The sequence below is a fragment of the Budorcas taxicolor genome, chromosome 2 (genome assembly GCF_023091745.1).
Source record: "Budorcas taxicolor isolate Tak-1 chromosome 2, Takin1.1, whole genome shotgun sequence".
Classification (NCBI taxonomy): domain Eukaryota; kingdom Metazoa; phylum Chordata; class Mammalia; order Artiodactyla; family Bovidae; genus Budorcas; species Budorcas taxicolor.
Genome location: NC_068911.1, coordinates 162,184,047 through 162,204,129, shown reverse-complemented (window position 1 = coordinate 162,204,129; position 20,083 = coordinate 162,184,047). Strand labels below are relative to the sequence as shown.

Here is a 20,083-nt window from a genome sequence, read left to right as displayed (position 1 = left end):
GGTCATCATCTCCTGTTCAGTGTTATAAACCTCTGTCTATAGTTTTCCAGGCACTCTGTCTATCAGATCTAATCCTTGGAATCCACCTGTCACTTCCACTATATAGTCATAAGGGATTTGATTTAGGTCATACCTGAATGACCTAGTGTTGTTGTTTTTTTTTTTCCCCCATATTTTCTTCAATTTAAGCCTGAATTTTGCAATAAGAAGCTCAGGACAACCAACTAACAGGGAGGGAGCAAAGCTCCACCCATCATCAGACAGTTGGATTAAAGATTTACTGAGCCTGGCCCCCACAACTGCACTCATCTCACAGCTAGCAAAGTAATGCTGCAAATTCTCCAAGCTAGGCTTCAACAGTACGTGAACTGAGAACTTCCAGATGTTCAAACTGGATTTAGAAAAGGCAGCAGAATAATATTAATTAAGTATTTTTCCTAAGCTATTGCTTAGTTCCCTTCCAGTCCTCTTGTGTCTGATATAAGCTGAGCCAATCTGATGGCCAACACTACTTTGTAAGTAATAAGGAAGAGGAAGAAGAGGGGAAAGTGATGGAGTTAGTATTTTGTGAATTTGGAATGCTGAGTAGTAGCTAAACAGTGATTCATTCTAGCACAGGAGAAGGAGTTTGATGTGGTTTCTTTGCAGGCCTGTGTTGGTCAGAGTGCGATCTAAGCCATTGTAATGGAGATCTCAAATATAGTGCTTAAATTACAAGTTAATTTCTCCCTCATGTTTCTGAAAATGTGATCTGATTGCTTGTTGCTCTAAAGCCAATTAAGAGGCAAGTTTGGTGAAAAGGAATGTTTGCTTTATTTTGGAAGCTGGCAAACAGGGCAGGGGAGGGGTGATGAAGGGGTAGAGGGTGCGGAGAGGATGGTGAGGGCAGATTCCTGTCCAAAGGCTGATTCCCCCACTGACAATCAGTGGGCAAGAGATTTTTCAAGGGGAGTTTCAGGGGTGTATAGACAGAGGGAGGGGGTACATGCACCAACAACACAGCTCTGACGGTCATCTTGAAATTAGTCATCGGTGGTCTGACCAGCATCAACTTGCTTAAGTACAGTTAATCTTCAGTTCCTGGGTCGGTTTGTTCCCATTTCTTTGAGGCCAGTTCTCAGAATTGTGGCAGCTCATGTCCTGGCCGCTTTCTGATCACCAAGTAGTTAACTTTTCCCACTTGGGGGGGTTTCAGTATCTGTAAGACAGCTTGCAGGGTATGGCTCTGAGTATTATCTATAGCCCTTGCTGCTGCTGTGTCGCTTCTGTCGTGTCTGACTCTGTGCGACCCCATGGACGGCAGCCCACTAGGCTCCTCTGTCCCTGGGATTCTCCAGGCAAGAATACTGGAGTGGGTTCCCATTTAGAGGAGCTAAAGGTCCTTGATTTTGTTTAATGAGCAAACTATTGTTATTTTTGTTTGTTTGCTTGACTAGTTTCCGTTGCTTATGCATTGTCTCACTTCTCTGATCAAACTTAGTCTTTAGCTAAAAGTTTTCTACAGACAGAATGCAGACAGAGGACATGATGGGCAGAGGGGAGGACCATAGGGTCCTGCTCCATTTCTAGGGGTCCTGTTACAATCTAGAGGTGTCTGGTCCAGGGTGGAGGGCAGTCCTGGAGCCTCAGCACACAGATCCCATCTCTGGATTTAAACCGGCTGCCCTGGCTGTCACCATTGCTTCAGTGTATCAGCCACTGGAAAGCGGGAAAGGACAAAGGGAGCACTTGCTTAATCTTCATAAATGCAACACACAGAAGGGCCACACAGCCTGTCCCCATGTCACTGAGGAGAGGCTGGGTGGCTCTGTTGTTCCCAGCAACAGTTCCCAACTTTATTATTGAACATGGGGAGAATGGTTACCAATGGGTAACCTCCCACGATTCAGACACTCAGGTCTTACTCAGGACCAATGATTCAGTCTAATATTAGTGGAGAAAGGAGTGTGGTAGGGTGAATACCTTGAAAAAACTGAACAAAATTATAGCACTCTGAGCTACTAACCCTTTACTGTGGCACAGATACTTCTTTTGAGAAAGTGTAGAATGTCAACCTGAGAACTCTTAATCTAAACCTTTTTGTTCATTTTTTCAGCCTGTATGTCCATATTGCATGTTCAGGTTTCCCTGCAGGGTGAATAGGGAGATGGTGCTGCTGACATATTGGCCAAGTCAGGAGGTGCTCGTTAAGGGTTGCTCCGTTGTGACAGTGGAGCTTCCCTGGTGGCTCAGAGGGTAAAGGATCTGCCTGTAAAGCAGGAGACCTGGGTTCGATCCCTGGGTCAGGAAGTTCCTCGGAGAAGGGAATGGCTACCCACTCTAGTATTCTGGCCTGGAGAATTCCATGGACAGAGGAGTCTGGCAGGCTACAGTCCATGAAGTCAGACACAACTGAGCAGCTAACACTTTCACTTCAGTGTGTGATGGTAAGATTTGTGGAGAATAAACCAATCTCTATGCAGGGAGTAGCAAGCGAATTGTATTTTTTTCGTATAATATGTTCTCATTGTCTTTCTAATGGCTTTTTCCCTTTGGAGCAAATGATATGCTTAATATATATTTTTCCTCGTCTTCTGGCTAGGTGGAGTCCACCTGATGACTTAGATCAGTGACAGTGCTGACAGTACTTGGATTGTTGCTATTATGGGCTGTTGTGTTTGTCTCTAATTCAGAAAGCATTTTTGGCCATACCTGACTCAGGAACCCCCAGAAAATGGGATATTCTGAACAGGTGATTTTTTTCAAAAAGCAATTTACTGCTGCAAGCAACAGAACTTAAAAGCAAGCAGACAAGGAAATGAACAACAGCAGAACATAAACTTTCACAAGGAAATCCAAAGAAAGCCTTGTTTAGAAAAGATAAAAAGAATAAAGTCAGGATGGTCAGACTGGCCAGGTAGGTTCTCCAGCGAATGAGGCATCACTGCGTTTGTACTTGGAGGGTAGTGACAGCTCTTCAGTACTCCTTCACTTTCCCTGCTCAGCTCATGGTCTGACTGCATTCTGCACACATGCCACGGAAGGAGAGCTGGGTTCCTATAGCAGGAAGTATATTCGTAAGTCTTATTGTAGCATCATGCCACCCTGGACCTGGTCTTGGTTCAAGTTTGTACCCTGCATCAAGCTCTCTTCTTGTCTCTGGCCAGATACTCTCAAAAGGTGATTTATTTCTCAGGTTTTGCCTCTCAAACCCAGGTATTGAGTCACAAATTCACAGGGATCCTGACCAACTTATTAAACTTTGCATTAGTCTCCAGCCCACCTTCTTGAAGAGCTGGCGCAGAGACGCCATCTCATTCCTGCTTCTGTGGATCAAATCGTGAGAATTGGAGGTGTTTGCCTTCCCAAGGCCCAAGTTACTGTAGAAGCCCTGGGTCTCCAGCGGAAGCTGAAAGCTGTGATGTTTTAAACCTTTCATGCCTGATGGTGCCAGCCATGGAACTTCCAGGACTGTGAATAGTTTTTATAGGCTATAGTTTTATGCCTAGTGATTCGCCAAGTCTTAATAGGAAAACTCAGCCATCTGTTTCCAACACCTACTGCTCACGTACTTATGGTTAGAGTTTTTATTTTGCATGTGTGCATTCCCCTTAACAGGAAAGAAAACGGTCTTTATAGCCAAACCACTGAAGTGAGAAATGCAAATCTCATTTGCTTTTAATCCCAATGAGGTATTTACTACAAAGTCCATTTGAGACTCTTTGGTGTTAATATTGAAGAAGACGAGTGGTGAAATAAACAGTTAATGGCCTGGAGCCAGCCCTCTTGTGCGTGCTAACTGATGAGAGCCCATTCCATTCCAGAAGTAATGACAGGGCCCCGCTTTCGGTTGTTCTCAACTTCTCATTGGCACCAGGGGAGTGAGTTTGGCAAAGTCACTGTTTTGAAAGGACCATAATGATGGCAGGACATTTTATTACTGTATTAATGAGCACAGTGTGGGGCCATGGGTAGGACAGAGTGTTTGTGTATGTCTGTGCAACAGTTAGGGGCGTGGGGAGAAGGAAACCCAGTTTTTATCTGTCATTGTAACTAGTTACTGGGGAGTGTTCACAGACCCCAAGATAATGAAGGAGAGTTTTCCTTCATTGTTGTTTTTAAAACTCCTTAGGGAAATCACTCTCAGTGGTAAAGAATCTTCCTGCAAACAGGAGACACAGATTTGATCCCTGGGGGGGAAGCTCCCCTGGAGAAGGAAATGGCAACCCACTCCAGTATTCTTGCCTGGAGAATCCCATGGACGGAGGAGCCTGGTGGGCTACAGTCCATGGGTCGCAAAAGAGTTGGACATGACATATGACTAAACAACAACTCCTGAGATAGTTTTCTCTGTCATGGACCCAGTGTCCTCCTTTATCTCTTGCATGATGCAGGGATCTTTTTGTATCGATAACACTGTGGAAAAGTCATGTAGTTATTTATTTCAATAAAATTTTCTAATATGATTTTGGTCTGGTCTGATAGCTATTTATAACCATTCCCTTCTCCACGGGATCTTTCCTGACCCAGGGACTGAACCCGAGTATCTTGCGTTGCAAGCAGATTCTTTACCATCTGAGCCACTGGGGACGCCCATAAACGTAACACCAAGTTTATATTGTGAATATTGGTCTGTAAAACTTGGTTCTGGGCCCTGGTCTCTCTCTTTTCTCCAGAAGTTCACTTTTTCCCAGTGGTTTAGAATCCCCCTCATTCAGATGAGAGCCGATTGTAAATCTTCAGCCCTGACGATTTTAACTACTCATGTCCTATGTTGGACCACCACCTTGGCTGCTCCTTTTGGTGGGATGGGGATGGGTGGGGGAATCTCAAACTTAATCTCTACACAGTGGAAATTCTTGTCACTGGCCAGCACTACTGCGCATGAGGTTGCTATACTATGTATGATTTCTTCTTTTCCCTCATCCAGTCCAGACAGAAGTCTTGGTTCTTTCTCCAAAATGCGATCTTTGAAAAAGAAGAGACTTGTAAACCCAGTGGGGGAGGGAGAGGGAGAGACAAATTGAGTGGGTAGTGTTGAAACATATACATTACCATATGTAAAACAGATGTTGTTGTCCAGTTGCCCAGTCATGTCCGGCTCTTTCGACCCCATGGACTGCAGCATGCCAGGCCTCCCTGCCCCTTGACGTCTCTCGAAGTTTGCCCAAGTTCATGTGCATTGCACTGGTAATGCCATCCAACCGCCTCACCCTTGAGGTCCTCTTCTCCCTCTGCCCTCAGTCATTCCTTAAATAGATCTTTCCTTAAATATAGAGCCAGTGGGATTTGCTGTGTGATGCAGGGAGCTCAAACCTGGTGCTCTATGACAACCTAGAGGGGTGGGATGGGGCGAGAGGTGGCAGGGAGATTGAAGAGGTAAGGGACATTGGTGTGCCTATGGCCAATTCATGTTGATGTATGGCAGAAACCAACACAATATTGTAAAGCCATTATCATCCAGTTGAAAATTAAATTTATTGAAAAAAAGAAAAAGCATAAAGCTCGTGTTTTCCACACTATTTAGTGGGTGCTCATCAGACTACGGCCCACGAGATCCCCTCTGATCTAGCCCCTCCTGCCTCTGTATCCTCATCTGGGCACTAGCCCTTGGCACACTGACCTCCTCATCCATCTGATGATGTCCTCAGCTTGCTTCACTGGCTCTTCCTCAGCCTTCAGGGCTCAGCCTAAATGTGCCTCCTGTCTGGCGCTCAGACATCACCTGCTGAGTGAGTTTAACTCTGCTCTGTCCTGTTCGGCCTTTCACCCCTCCCCACCTCACAGTTGGGTTACGCACACAGGATGCACAATTTTTCCTCTTAGAGGGACTCAGCACTTTGGCCTCATAATCAGAATCATGGACTTGGATTGAACACAGTTATGATTCAAACACGTGTTTACCCATGACCATTTTCAGAGAACTCAAATTTTACATGCCTTGTGGTCGGAATGAAGGAATCTAAGGCCGCAAACGTGAGAAGATGATGAGATATTCTTCCTTGACCAAAGGTGGGAGAACCCCTGAAACTTTTGCCAGAAAGCCTTCACTTCCTTTTCTCCACTTCTGCTTTCCTTGTCTTGAGTGTCCCCTTTTCCTGTGTCTCATGAAGTTTCTATCTCCTGCTTTGCTTTGCTTTTTCAGTCTTCCTCCTTCCGCCCCTCCATCTCTTCTTCTCCCTCCTCTTTTCTTTTTCCTTTCCCTTTTATATTTATACTCTTTCTAGCCTTCTTTCTTGCTTTTAGTTTAAGCCAGACTTTTACCTGAGCAACTTCATAGCCTCCCATGTGTCATCAGTTCTCCAGTTTTTGAAAAGACCGTAGAAGGCACGGGTGTTGACACAAGCTCATTCTCAAGCAGCTCTGCAGACAGAACCGGGGAGTCACCCTTACTCTGACTTTGCCAGTTTTTGTCTTTAGTTGATCAGGTGGTCTACAGATCTTGGAATTCTGAGTATAAGGACAAGCCTTTCTATCCAGGCCTGTCTCAGGAATTATGTTACATATATTGATTTCATATGATTAAGGAAGAAAGAAAATTCATGACCATTTGCTTGACATTTTTTACAAGCGTGTTAGAAGTGCCATTGTTTGACGGCTGAGTCAAAGAAGTCACATTGTCTTTTCAGCAGCTCTCCAGTGATCACCCATAAAGCCCCGAAGAACTTCTTTTCTCAAAAAGTGAATTCTGATTTATTCAGATTCCTGCTTTTAATGTGAGTCAGGCTTTTGCCTGAGCAACTTCATAGCCCCCCCACGTGGCACCAGGTCTCCAGTTTTTGAAAAGATCACAGAGCACACTTCCTGCGCCTGGCATGTGGGCTCTCCTCAGGGCTACTTTGCTTTAACCCAGCTGTGCTTTGAGGAAACTTAAACTGGATGGGATTACTCTTCAGTGGGCTTCCCCAGTGGCTCAGCAGTAAAGAATCAGCCTGCAGTGCAGAAGATGCAGGAGGTGCAGGTTCGACCTCTGGGTGGGGAAGATCCCCTGGAGAAGTAAAGTGACAACCCACTCCAGCATTCTTGCCTGGAAAATTCCATGGACAGAGGAACCTGGAGGGCTACAGTCCATGGGGTCGCAAAGAGTCGGAGGTGACTGAAGAGACTCAGCACATAGGGAGTGCACGCATGCACTCTTTTCAGTAGGAGGAGCTCCAAGCATTTCCCCCTTAGACGTGGCCAAAGGGAGGTGCAAGCAACTTACTGAAATAACAGACCTTGAAGGAGCTGCTGGACACCGTTTTCCTCGTGTGAAGAGTGACTGCTGAAAACATGCTTGTTATGCTGTGGACTCACTTTTGGGGATTAGGTGACATGGTCAGAAATGATGGAGGAATGTGTGACACTCTGTTGTAAAGAGTGATTTCTTTAATAGTTTACTGAGGGATTTGAAGATCAAAATACTCAGGGTTATTAAGCAAATAAAGCTAATAGAGAAACTTGTATCCAAGTTGTCTCCAGGAAGTTCAGAGACTATGATGAGTCAGGGAATATGGCCTAAATATCACAGAGTTGTGTAGACTTTCAAAAATAGATGTGTAAAATGTGCTTTCAAGAGGCTCACATGTGTGTCTCTAATTCAAGGTGATTGTTACCTTCACAAGAACACTACTTATGTGACTTAGATTAGTTTTTCTATTGGACCAGTGGTTCTTAACTGGAAGCACATGTCCAGATTACTTAGGAAGTCTTTTTATAACACATGCCTACAGGGGCCTAGCCCAGACTATTGCTACTGAGTCATTTGTGTTGGAGCCTGGAAATAGGTACTTGGAAAAATCCCCTGCAAAATTGTGAAGCATCTGGTTTCAAACTAGTTAAGGATCATAATTCAAAAAGACGCACGTACCCCAATGTTCACTGAAGCACTATTCACAGTAGCCAGGACATGGAAGCAGCCTAAATGCCCACTGATGGATGAATGGATAAAGAAGTTGTAAAGTACTTCACTTTACAGAGTGAAGTAAGTCAGAGAAAAACAAATATTATTAACTCATATATGTGGAATCTAGAAAAATGGAACAGATGAACCTATTTGCAGGCAGAAATAGAGACACAACATAGGAAACATAGGGAACGGATATGTGGACATGGGGGAGGAAGGGCAAGGAGCGATGAACTGGGAGATTAGGATTGACATGTATACATTACCATGTGTTAAAGAGGGGAATAGAGGAAACCTTCCGTGAGCACAGGGAGCTCAGCTCGGTGCTCTGTGGCGACCTAGACGGGTGGGATGGGGGGAGGGGAGAGGGAGGCTCAGAAGGAAGGGAGCACATATATACGTATAGCTGATTCACTCCGTTGTGCAACAGAACATTAACACAACACTGTAAAACAGTTATATTCCAAAAACAAAACAAAGCAAAAACTAGTGAAGGACCACTGCTCTTGACTGAAAGTTTGGAGTAGCACAAACCAAGGGTGACCCCTCCCTGTAGCCTTAAAATCCTGTATGATGCCTGGTTTGTAGAAGTGAGTGTAAGAAATGTTCGCTGAGAAAATGAAAGCAAACTATTTAGAAAGCCATATTGTGCATTCATTTAAACTGCTCACTCATGTAAATTTCTACTGGCTTAGCAAGGAGTTGAGAGAATTTTTAAAATAACCATTGAAGAGATGCGTCTTCTGGACAATTAGAGAACATTCTGTGATCTAAATGCTTATGAAGGGGACCGATGATGTAGATTTTTCAGGTAATTTGATGTGAAACTAGAGAACAAAGCAGAGAGATGGACAAATACATTTTTAATTACTATCTGATTTTTACCTCCATTATTTTATGGGTAAAATGTCTTTTAGAATAAGAATTCTGGTAGCTCCCCTATGTTGTTCCAGATTCTATTTGTCTATCAAAGTTGATTTTTTTTTCAGTAAGCTGTAATTTGTGTATTTTAATAATAGCTGTTCTTCCAAGTGCACTCAGATTGACAACACATTCTGGAAAATCCTCTTTGGGATTTGACTGTGCTGTGCTGGTCCTGTATGCACCTATATCCTGAATTACTATTTGCCACCTCCCTGAGACTTGTCCCTTGCCCTCAAGGAAGTTTCAGTAAGGGCAGCTTGATAGATAATCATTCACAACATAAAATAATCAGAGACCTTCATGTAACGGTGTGGATTGACATTGTGCAGCTGGGAAAGGACAGGGGTATTGCTCGTGAATAAGATGTGTGTGTTAGTCTCTTAGCTGTGTCTGACTCTTTGTGACCCCATAGATTGTAGCCCGCCAGGCTCCTCTTTCCATGGGATTCTCCAGGCGAGAACACTGGAGTGGGTTGCCATGCCCTCCTCCAGGGGATCTTCCTGACCCAGGGATAGAACCCGAGTCTCTTACTTCTCCTGCACTGGCAGGGGGATTCTTTACCATCAGTGCCATCTAGGAAGCCCAGGTGATACTAGTGGTAAAGGTGGGATAGGGTGGAATCCGAGCTATGATGACAGGAGGAGGAGGCGTATTCCAGGTGAGGTGCTGTGGGGACGCTTGCAGAGTTGGGGTGATCAGGGCATGTGAAGGCACATGTGCTGTGGGAACGCTTGCAGAGTTGGGGTGATCAGGGCGTGTGAAGGCACGTGTGCTGTGGGAATGCTTGCAGAGTTGGGGTGATCAGGGCGTGTGAAGGCACGTGAGGAGGAGGTGTGAGGTGTCTGCAGGGTGCAGGGCCACGGCCAAGGAGTAGAAACTCTGGTGTGTTTGCCTAAACTGTCCTTTGCCTTCTGTTCCAAAGCCGATTTACCATAAAGTTTTCAATAGGAAATCTTAGGAAGAGAGCAAATAGTTCTCTGTGGATGTAAAAAGCACTCCTCCCGACTTGCCGTGTCCATCTTTACTGGCTCCTAATTACAGACTTGAAGTTGAGGTGGGTCTCTACTGCAACTTGGGTCAATTTCCCAAGATAACCTTGATGCTTGTGAACGGAGGTAAACTTTCTGCTGCTGTTTTGAACCCATCTTCTGCCTGTTGAAAACACCCTTGCACTACCATAGTGCTTTGCCTTTTGCAGATCTGTTGTTCCTAGACGCTTTTCGGGGTTCAAGAAGCAGGGGGTGAGCCTGTCAGACAGCCTCACTGTCTGCGTATGTCCAACTGTCACCATAAAAAGCATCCTTTTTTGATGTTAAAAGAGCCCAGTTTTGATGATAAATTCTATGGTTACCCTCTTCAGGGGTTGCTGTCTTTACTTACATGAGAAAATTGGGGATTTAGAGAGACATGGCTGTCTAGAATCATTTCTACTCCCCGTCTGAAGCATCTTTTCTGGGTAATGCAGGAATCTTTCTTCTGGGTGATGAAGGTGTTAATTCTAAGTTGTTCATTTTGAAATTAAAAATTATTCCTAAACAAATGAATATTCTTACTAGAAAAGGGTACACTGTCTTTGTTGTTGTTGTTATTCAGTCTCTAAGTCTGTTTATGTGACCCCATAAACAGCAGCATGCCAGGATCCATGTCCTTCACTATCTCCTGGGATTTGTTCAGACTTGTGTCCAATGAGTCCATGGTGCCATCCAACCATCTCATCTTCTGTCTGCCCCCTCTCCTCCTGTTCTCAATCTTTCCCAGCATCAGTGTCTCTTCCAACGAGTCAGCTCTTCACATCAGGTGGCCAGTGTATTGAAGCTTCAGCTTCAGCATCAGTCCTTGCAAAATAATTATCTTGTTGATGCATAGTCCTCACAGTATTATTTCCTTATTCCAGTTGGAGGCTATTATTTATTTGACATTTATTTCTGTCTACTATGTACAGATAGCTGTACTTGACATAAAGATCGTCATTCAGTGATAATTATGACATATTATTGCTTTTGCAGTCAGCATTCAGCTATGATTGGTCCTGGTTTATTAGATGGTTAAAACCACATTTTGCAATAAGGAGTTCATGATCTGAGCCACAGTCAGCTCCTGGTCTTGCTTTTGCTGACTGTATAGAGCTTCTCCATCTTTGGCTGCAAAGAATATAATCAATCTGATTTCGGTATTGACCATCTGGTGATGTCCATGTATAGAGTCGTTTCTTGTGTTGTTGACAGAGGGTGTTTGCCATGACCAGTGCCTTCTCTTGGCAAAACTCTATTAGCCTTTGCCCTGCTTCATTCTGTACTCCAAGGCCAAACTTGCCTATTACTCCAGGTATCTCTTAACTTCCTACTTTTGCATTCCAGTCCCCTATGATGAAAATAACATATTTTTGGGGTGTTAGTTCTAGAAGGTCTTGTAGATCTTTATGGAACTGTTCAACTTCAGCTTCTTTGGCGTTAGTGGTTGGGGCATAGACTTGGATAACTGTGATATTGAATGGTTTGCCTTGGAAATGAACAGAGATCATTCTGTCGTTTTTGAGATTGCATCCAAGTACTGTATTTTGGACTCTTTTGTTGAATATGAGGGCTACTCCATTTCTTCTAAAGGATTCTTGCCCACAGTAGTAGATATAATAGTCATCTTAATTAAATTTGCCCATTTGAGTCCATTTTAGTTTGCCGATTCCTAAAATGTTGATGTTCACTCTTGCCATCTCCTGTTGGACCACTTCCAATTTACCTTGATTCATGCATCTAACATTCCAGGTTCCTATGCAATATTGCTCTTTACAGCATCAGACTTTACTTCTATCACCAGTCACATCCACAACTGGGCGTTATTTTCGCTTTGGCTCTGCTCTTCATTCTTTCTGGAGTTATTTCTCCACTCTTCTCCAGTAGTATATTGGGCACCTACCGACCTGAGGAGTTCATCTTTCAATGCCATATCTTTTTGCCTTTTCATACTGTTCATGGGGTTCTCAAGGCAAGAATACTGAAGTGGTTGAAATTGATACCATGCAGTCAGATTGGTGATCAAGCAGATATTTAGTAATAAACTCAATGTAAAATGTGTCTCCTGTTGCATGCCACTGTGAGGGCACTGAGCTGCTCGGACAAGCCCATAGCAGGGGAGATTTAGTGCTTGCGGAGAGCTGGGAGTTGCAAGATAGTGGCTCCCAGGGAAAAGACAGCTTCAAAAGCAGGGCTGGAATTCAGACAGAGTGTCCCCTAGAGGGCAGGAAAAGGATTTCAGGTGATGTCGGAGTGCCTGGGGTCCTCGGTATCACACGTTCTTTGTGATTCTTGGGAAGAATGTCCTACCTTAACGGCCCGAGGTCTGAATGACCACTCGCCACATGCTTTATTCCTTGGCCTGACTTACTGCATTTTGATTTGTTTGCCAGAATTGATTCTTATGTAGTCTATATCCATAGTCTTGTCAAAGGAATGTTGGTCAAGCTTTACATTTCCTATTATCCCGTTTTCTTTTAGGTTTTGTGAATGATTCTGTTACTAAATCCATCGTGGCGTTGCGACTGACTCTGGTGGTGAAGACCAGCACCTGTGTGTCGGGCGAGAGCCGTGCAAACGGGCTGGAGTGCTCTGGGAGAGGAAGGTGCTCCACAAAGCCATCAGAGGTGAGGGGGGCACCTGGGAGCTTTGAAAATGCATGTTTACATTAGGGTATAGTTACATATAAGCACACACACATGTATATATACATGGGCTGCAGCCCCCTAGGCTCTGTCCATGGAATTTTCCAGGCAAGAATACTGGAGTGGATTGCCATTTCCTTTTCCAACCCAAGGACTGAATCCTGGTCTCCTGCATAGCAGGTAGATGCTTTACCCTCTGAGCTACCAGGGAAGCCCATCACTTCAGTTCAGTCGTTCAGTCATGCCCAACTCTTTGCAGCCCCATGGACTGCAGCACGCCAGGCTTCCCTGTCCATCACCAGCTCCCAGAGCTTGCTCAAACGCATGTCTGTTGAGTTGGTGATGCCATCCAACCATGTCATCCTCTGTCTTCCCCTTCTGCTCCTGCCTTCAATCTTTCCCAGCATCAGGGTCTTTTCCAGTGAGTCAATTCTTCACATCAGGTGGCCAAAGTATTGGAGTTTCAGCTTCAGCACTGGTCCTTCCAGTGAATATTCAGGACTGATTTTCTTTAGGATTGATGGGATTGATCTCCTTGTAGTCCAAGAGAAGCCCATATATATATACACACACACATATATGTTGTGTGTTTGTGTGTGTGTGTGTATAAAGAATGAAAGGGGAGAGAGCAAGTGCATTTGCTAAAAATATCGCCAAATTTCTGGTTTCAATTATTTGTATGCAACTTACAGATATATAAATTTCCATATAATTTTCAAGGTAAATACTGGGAAATTGTGCAGTGCTGGACCCCCTTACTTTGGTATCAAGTAGAGATTTTGTGAGAAGTAATTATCATATCTGGTCGCAGAATCAAGAGAAGCAGAATAAAGAAAAGCTAAGACAGTTATCTATTTCCCTGTTGTGACCTAATTCCCTCCTGAGACTTTGCATGTCCCCAGTGGTGACAACAGTTACAGAAGTGAGGGAAAAGTAAGAGAAGGGATGGGGAGGAGGCAGGGAGAGAAGGCCGATTCACTCTGGCCTTTGTGGACCAGCGCCATCAGCTCTGGAAGACGTGAGTCCTGGGGTTCCCTGGTGGTCCAGTGGTTAGGACTTCATCTTCCAAGGCAGGGGATATGGGTTCAATCCCTGGTGAGGAAGCTAAGATACCACACGCCTCTTGGCCAAAAAACTGAAACATCAAACAGAAGCAGTATTGTAGAAAATTCAATAAAGACTTTAAAAAAATGGTCCACATCAAAAAAACCTTAAAAAACAAACGAGACTTGAGCTTTGTCTCCCCTTCTCTTTAGCATCTGACATCACATGGGGAAGCCTGAGAGTTCTTTCTCAAGCTGAGCCTGCCCTGTAGTTCCCATTTTCTTCTCTCTTGGCCAGCTTGGACTTGCTTCTTCTCTATCCTGAAAGTGAAAGTGAAGTCTCTCAGTCGTGTCTGACTCTTTGCGACCCCATGGACTGTAGCCCACGGAATTTTCCAGGCAAGAGTACTGGAGTGCGTTGTCATTTCCTTCTCCAGGGGATCTTCCTGACCCAGGGATCAAACCTGCGTTTCCTGCATTGCAGGCAGAGACTTTACCTCTGAAGGGAAGCTTTATTTATCCACTTATTCTATTAATAAACAAATAAAGGCTATTGAGTGTTCTTCTGTGACCATCCAAGTTAATACAGAAGTATGAGAAGCGATGGAAGCAGTGGGGTGCTTGTTTGATACGGAAGTTCTGGAAGAGATGAAGGCGAGAGGCTGAGGAAGGCCAGCCTCTCGAGGTGGAAAATCATCAGATCTTCTCAGTGAGGCTGCAAAGAGGAGGCACAAGGGTCCTCCCCAAATTCACTCTTCTTTTTAATATATATTTACTGAAATATAGTTGATTTACAGTGTTTCAGGTATGCAAGCAAGGTGATTCAGTCATATGCAGTGCGGGAGACCTGGGTCCGATCCCTGGGTTGGGAAGATCCCCTGGAGAAGGGAAAGGCTACCCACTCCAGTATTCTTGCCTGGAGGATTCCATGGACTGTCATGGGGTCACAAAGAGTTGGACACAACTGAGTGACTTTCACCTTCACTTCACTTTCATACGCATATATTATTTTTGAGATTATTTTCCAGTATAGGTTATCACAAGATATTGACTATAGTTCCCTGTGCTATACAGTAAACCTTTGTTGCTCATTGCATATCTGTTTTTAAATGGGAAATCTAGCATTTTATTCATACTAAGTCAAACTAGTGAAATCAAAATGTCATAAATTTTTTAGTTAGGCAAAAATGCGTAAGTTTTCTAAAATATATATTATACCTATTTTATATATATTGTATACAAAAACTTTTCTACTATGCTTGATAAAAGCTTGAGAAAGGACAACAGAAAAAGAAGACTTTTTCAAAAGTCTTATTTATTTTACTTTTGTGGCATGGTGGGAGTCGGTTGAGGCCCTCAGGAACTTTTACTGAGTTGCATGAACTCTCTAGCTGTGGTATGCGGGCTTAGTTGCTCTGTGGAACGTGGAATCTTAGTTCCTGGGCCAGAGATGGAACCTGTGTCCCCTGCATTGCAAGGCAGATTTGTAACCACTAGACCACCAGGGAAGTCTCCCCAAATTCATTCTTAATATTCCCAGGGACCAATTCTGCAGCCTGATTAGCCCTCAAAAGCCATGTGGATGGCAGGGAAACGTCTTCAATGAAGAACCAAGGGCTGTGCTTGGAATCTGGGACTCATAGAGTGCTTTCTCTTATAATGTGACCCTTCTGGGGACACTTTTTATCTGAAAACCATTTGCCAGGTTATCTTAAAACATCCATGTTGGTGACATTCAGCCTGCCTTTGGGTTTCATCTGCATGAAAGCTTAGCTCAGAGTCTCTGCCTGGTGGCTTAGAATGGACTTATTCCAAAGGTGGTAGGAGTATTTAGCACCTGGCAGGCAACTTGGCAAATGTCAGAGCTCTTTGTTTCTTTGAAAAATGACTCAAAAGCCTTGGAATCCATGCTAATGTCAGCACAGCTTCTTATGGGTTCCAGCCCCTTTGAAGAGCTCTGAGTGCCCTGTCCAGAAATAACACCTCTACCCTCCGTCTGCACCTCCTAGTTCCACACCAGGTGCTTCTAAAGTGTTGTTGATTCTGTCAAAGCCTGCATTTACCTCCAGTGAATTTAAGGAAACTGTGACCAGTCATCTCATCTGAGATACGATAATTACCCCCTGGTGACTGTAAGCAACTGGTCAGGCTGGAATTACCATGTTGTTCATAGACCTAACACATTGTTATCTTGGAGAGAAATGTCTGGAAACCAGCCTTATTGTTCCTCAAAAGCTGAGAGAGCCATGGTAGGAGTGAGAATGGAAAGGTGGAGAATCTTTCCTGAGTCTCTTTGAGTCCCGTGGTTTTCTGTGATTGTCGTCATGGCTGTTGAAGAGATTTAGGAGCAGTTTGCTAGTAATAAAAGACTCGTTCTCAAGATTCTTTCTTTTTATTGTTTCTTAAAATTAGAAATTATATAGTCCAACCTTTCACCTAATGCAAGAATCTATTCCATCATACAAAACAAAAAGAACTGTATTTGGTGGTTTAATTTCATTGTTTCTAATCGTTTTTCTATTGTTTTGTTAGATCATCCATTCAAATAAAGGCAATTCTGTTACTTCCACACTATTCTCATTTGATAATGGAACTCATTTCTCTTTTGTCGAAAGTGCTTTAGCTGGAGAATATTTCACAATTTCGAGTGATGGGTGGTTTGTGACAAAGCGTTTGTTTGCTCTTCTTAGATATCCCACCAACCTGGGGAGGCTTTTTAGGAGCTCTTTTTAAAACTTGGAGTATAGTTGCTTCACAGTGTTGTGTTAGTTTCTGCTGCACAATGAAGTGAATCAACTATGTTGTGTTAGTTGCTCAATAGTATCCAACTCTTTGTGACCCCATGGAGCCTGCCAGGCTCCTCAGTCCATGGAATTCTTTAGGCATGAACATTGGAGTGGGTAGCCATTCCCTTCTCCAGGGGATCTTCTCAACCCAGATATGTGTGCACATATCCCCTCCCTCTTGGACCTCCCTCGACACCCCCATGCCGCCTGTGTAGACCCATGTAGGTCATCACAGAGCACAGAGCTGAGCCGCCTGTGCTATACAGGGGGTTTCCATTAACTATCACTTTACACATGGCAGTGCATATACCCTGAGAAAACCATAATTCAAAGAGACACATGCATCCCAGTATTCACTGCAGCACTATTTGCAATAGCCAGGACATGGAAGCAACCTAAGTGTCCACTGGCAGATGAGTGGATAACAAACTTATGACACATATATACACTGGAATATTACCCAGCCATAGAAAGGAATACAAAGGGTCATTTGTAGAGACATGCATGGACCTAAGGTCTGTCATACAGAGTGAACTGACTCAGAAATAGAGAAACAAATATCGTATATTAATGCATATACGTAGACTCTAGAAAGATGGTACAGATGAACCTGTTTGCTGGGTAGGAAAAAAGACACAGGCTTTGAGAATGCACAGGTGGACATGGTGGGGAAGGGGAGAGGGGGTCAAACTGGGAGACTGGGAGCTCTCTATGTTTGAAAACTGCTTTTGTGACAAGGGTTAATTCTGATCTTCTCTTTATGCAAAAATGTTTGGCTCTTGACCATTCCTTCTTGAACTTTGTCCGCAAGGTTGGCTGCTGCCTATTTGATGATTCTTTAATTACCTTAAAGGTAACTGTCACGGCCTTTTCTGATGTGGACCTTTAGCCTTCTTTTGATCAGTTAGGTTCCATGACTCTCTCCCAAGAGTAAGAGATGTCTATTCATCAGGGTTTTCCAGAGAAATAGAACCAACAGGCTATATCGACATGTGTTTCTATGTGTGTCTGTGATATATATGGATGTATATAGATAGAAAATTTATGTAATTTTAATATTTATTAATATTATATATGTACATGTATATACACACAGACACACACATATATAAGTCAATCAACTAAAGAAATGTGTTTTAAGGAACAGGTTCATTGTTGCTGTTGTTCAGTCACCAAGTCATGTCTCTTTGAGACCCCATGAACTGCAGCACACCAGGCTTCCCTGTCCTTCATTATCTCCTGAGTTTGCTCAGACTCATGTCCATTGAGTTGGTGATTCCATCCAACCATCTCATCCTCTGTTGCCCCCTTTCTCTCCTGTCCTCAATCTTTCCCAACATCAGGGTCTTTTCCAATGAGTTGGATTTTCACATCAGATGGCCAAAGTATTAGAGCTTCAGCTTCAGTATCAACCCTTCCAATGAATATTCAGTGTTGATTTCCTAGAGGATTGAGTTGTTTGATCTCCTTGCTGTCCAAGGGACTCTCAAGAGTCTTCTCCAGCACTGCAGTTTGAAACAACCAGTTCTTCAGTGCTTAGCCTTCTCTATGGTCCAACTCTCACAATGGTGTACAACTACTAGAAAAACCATAGGCTTGAGTATACAGACCTTTGTTGGTAAAGTGGTGTCTCTTATTTTTAATATGCTGTCTAGGTTTGTCATAGCTTTTCTACCAAGGAGCAAGCATCTTTTAATTCATGGTGTTCATTGTGGCTCCACCATTATGAAGTCTTGGAGAATCAAAAATCTAATGGAGGATGCTGGGCTGAAGATTCAATAAAGAGTTGCAATTCTTACAGAGGCAATCTGCAGGTGAACAAGGAAGGGCTCTTGTTGTATCTGAAGTCTGAAGGCAGAATTCCTTTTGCTGGGGAAGGTCAGCATTTTGGTCCATTCTGGCCTCAACTGATTGGATGAGGCCCACCCTCATTATGGAGGGCAATCTGCATTACTCTGAATTCACTGGTTTAAATGAGAATTTCATCCAAAAACACCATCACAGGAACATTCAGAAGAGTCAGTTCAGTTTAGTCACTCAGTGGTTTCTGACTCTTTGTGACCCCCATGGACAGCAGTATGCCAGGCTTCCCTGTCTATCACCAGCTCCCGAAATTTACTCAAACTCATGTCCATCTAGTTGGTGATGCCATTCAAGCATCTTATCCTCTGTTGTCCCCTTTTCCTCCTGCCTTCAATCTTTCCCAGCATCAAGGTCTTTGCAATGAGTCAGTTCTTTGCATCAGGTGACCAAAGTATTGAAGTTTCAGCTTCAGCATCTGTCCTTCCAAAGAATATTCAGGACTGATTTCCTTTAGAATTGACTGGTTGGCTCTCCTTGCAGTCCAAGAGACTCTCAAGAGTCTTCTCCAATACCACAGTTCAAAAGCATCACTTCTTCAGTGCTCAGCTTTCTTTATAGTCCAACTGTCACATCCATATGTAACTACTGTAAAAACCATAGCTTTGACTAGACAGACCTTGTCAGCAAAGTGATGTCTCTACTTTTTAATATACTGTCTAGGTTTGTAATAGCTTTTCTTCCACGGATCAAGCATCTTTTAATTTCATGGCTGCAGTCACCATCTGCAGTGATTTTGGAGCCCCCCAAAATAAAGTCTCTTACCATTTCCATTGTTTCCCCATCTATTTCCCATGAAGTGATGGGACTGGATGCATGGTCTTAGTTTTCTGAATGTTGAGCTTTAAGTCAACTTTTTCGCTCTCCTCTTTCACTTTCATCAAGAGGGTCTTTAGTTCTTCTTCACTTTCTGCCATAAGGGTGATGTCATCTGCATATCATGAGGTCATTGATATTTCTCCTGGCCATCTTGATTCCAGCTTGTGCTTCATCCATCCCAGAATTTCACATGATGTATTCTGCATATATGTTAAATAAGCATGGTGACAATATACAGCCTTGATGTACTCCTTTCCTGATTTAGAACCAGGAAATCCCGTCTTCTGAAGCTTGTTGCTTCTTGACCTGCATACAGATTTCTCAAGAGGCAGGTCAGGTGGTCTGATATTCCCATCTCTTGATGAATTTTTGAGTTTGTTGTGATCGACACAGTTGAAAGCTTTGGCATAGTTGAGAAAGCAGAAGCAGATGTTTTCCTGGATCTCTCTTGCTTTTTCTATGATCCAACAGATGTTGCCACTTTGATCTCTGGTTCCTCTGCCTTTTCTAAATCCAGGTTGAACGTTTGGATGTTCATAGTTCATGTACTGTTGTAGCCTGGCTTGGAGAGTTTTGAGCATTACTTTGCTAGTGTGTGAGATGAGTGCAATTGTGCAGTAGTTTGAGCATTCTTTGGCATTGCCTTTCTTTGGGGTTGGAATGAAAACTGACCTTTTCCAGTCCTGTGGCCACTGTTGAGTTTTCCAGATTTGCTGGCATATTGAGTGCAGCACTTTCATAGCATCATCTTTTACAATTTGAAATAGCTCAACTGGAACTCCATCACCTCCACTAGCTTTGTTCATAGGGATGCTTCCTAAGGCCCGCTTGACTTTGCATTCCAGGATATCTGGCTCTAGGTGAGTGTGAGTGATCACACCATTGCGGTTATCTGGGTCATGAAGATCTATTTTGTACAGTTCTTCTGTATATTCTTACCACCTCTTCTTAATATCTTCTGTTTCTGTTTGGTTCATACCATTTTTGTCCTTTATTGAGCCCATCTTTGCATGAAATGTTCCCTTGGTATCTCTCATTTTCTTGAAAAGATCTCTTGTCTTTCCCACTGCATTGTTTTCCTCTATTTCTTTGCACTGATCACTGAGGAAGGCTTTCTTATCTTTCCTTGTTA

At 43.5% G+C, this 20,083-nt stretch overlaps 1 protein-coding gene across 1 annotated transcript in view; it reads left to right on the top strand.

Annotated features, from left to right (window-relative positions):
- Positions 1 to 20,083, top strand: part of DNER (delta/notch like EGF repeat containing) — a 374,690-nt gene that overhangs the window by 175,393 nt on the left and 179,214 nt on the right. Inside the window, exon 5 of the mRNA XM_052662658.1 lies at positions 12,280 to 12,425. Coding sequence (XP_052518618.1) covers positions 12,280 to 12,425 — 146 coding nt within the window. The remainder of the gene's footprint in view (positions 1 to 12,279; positions 12,426 to 20,083) is intronic.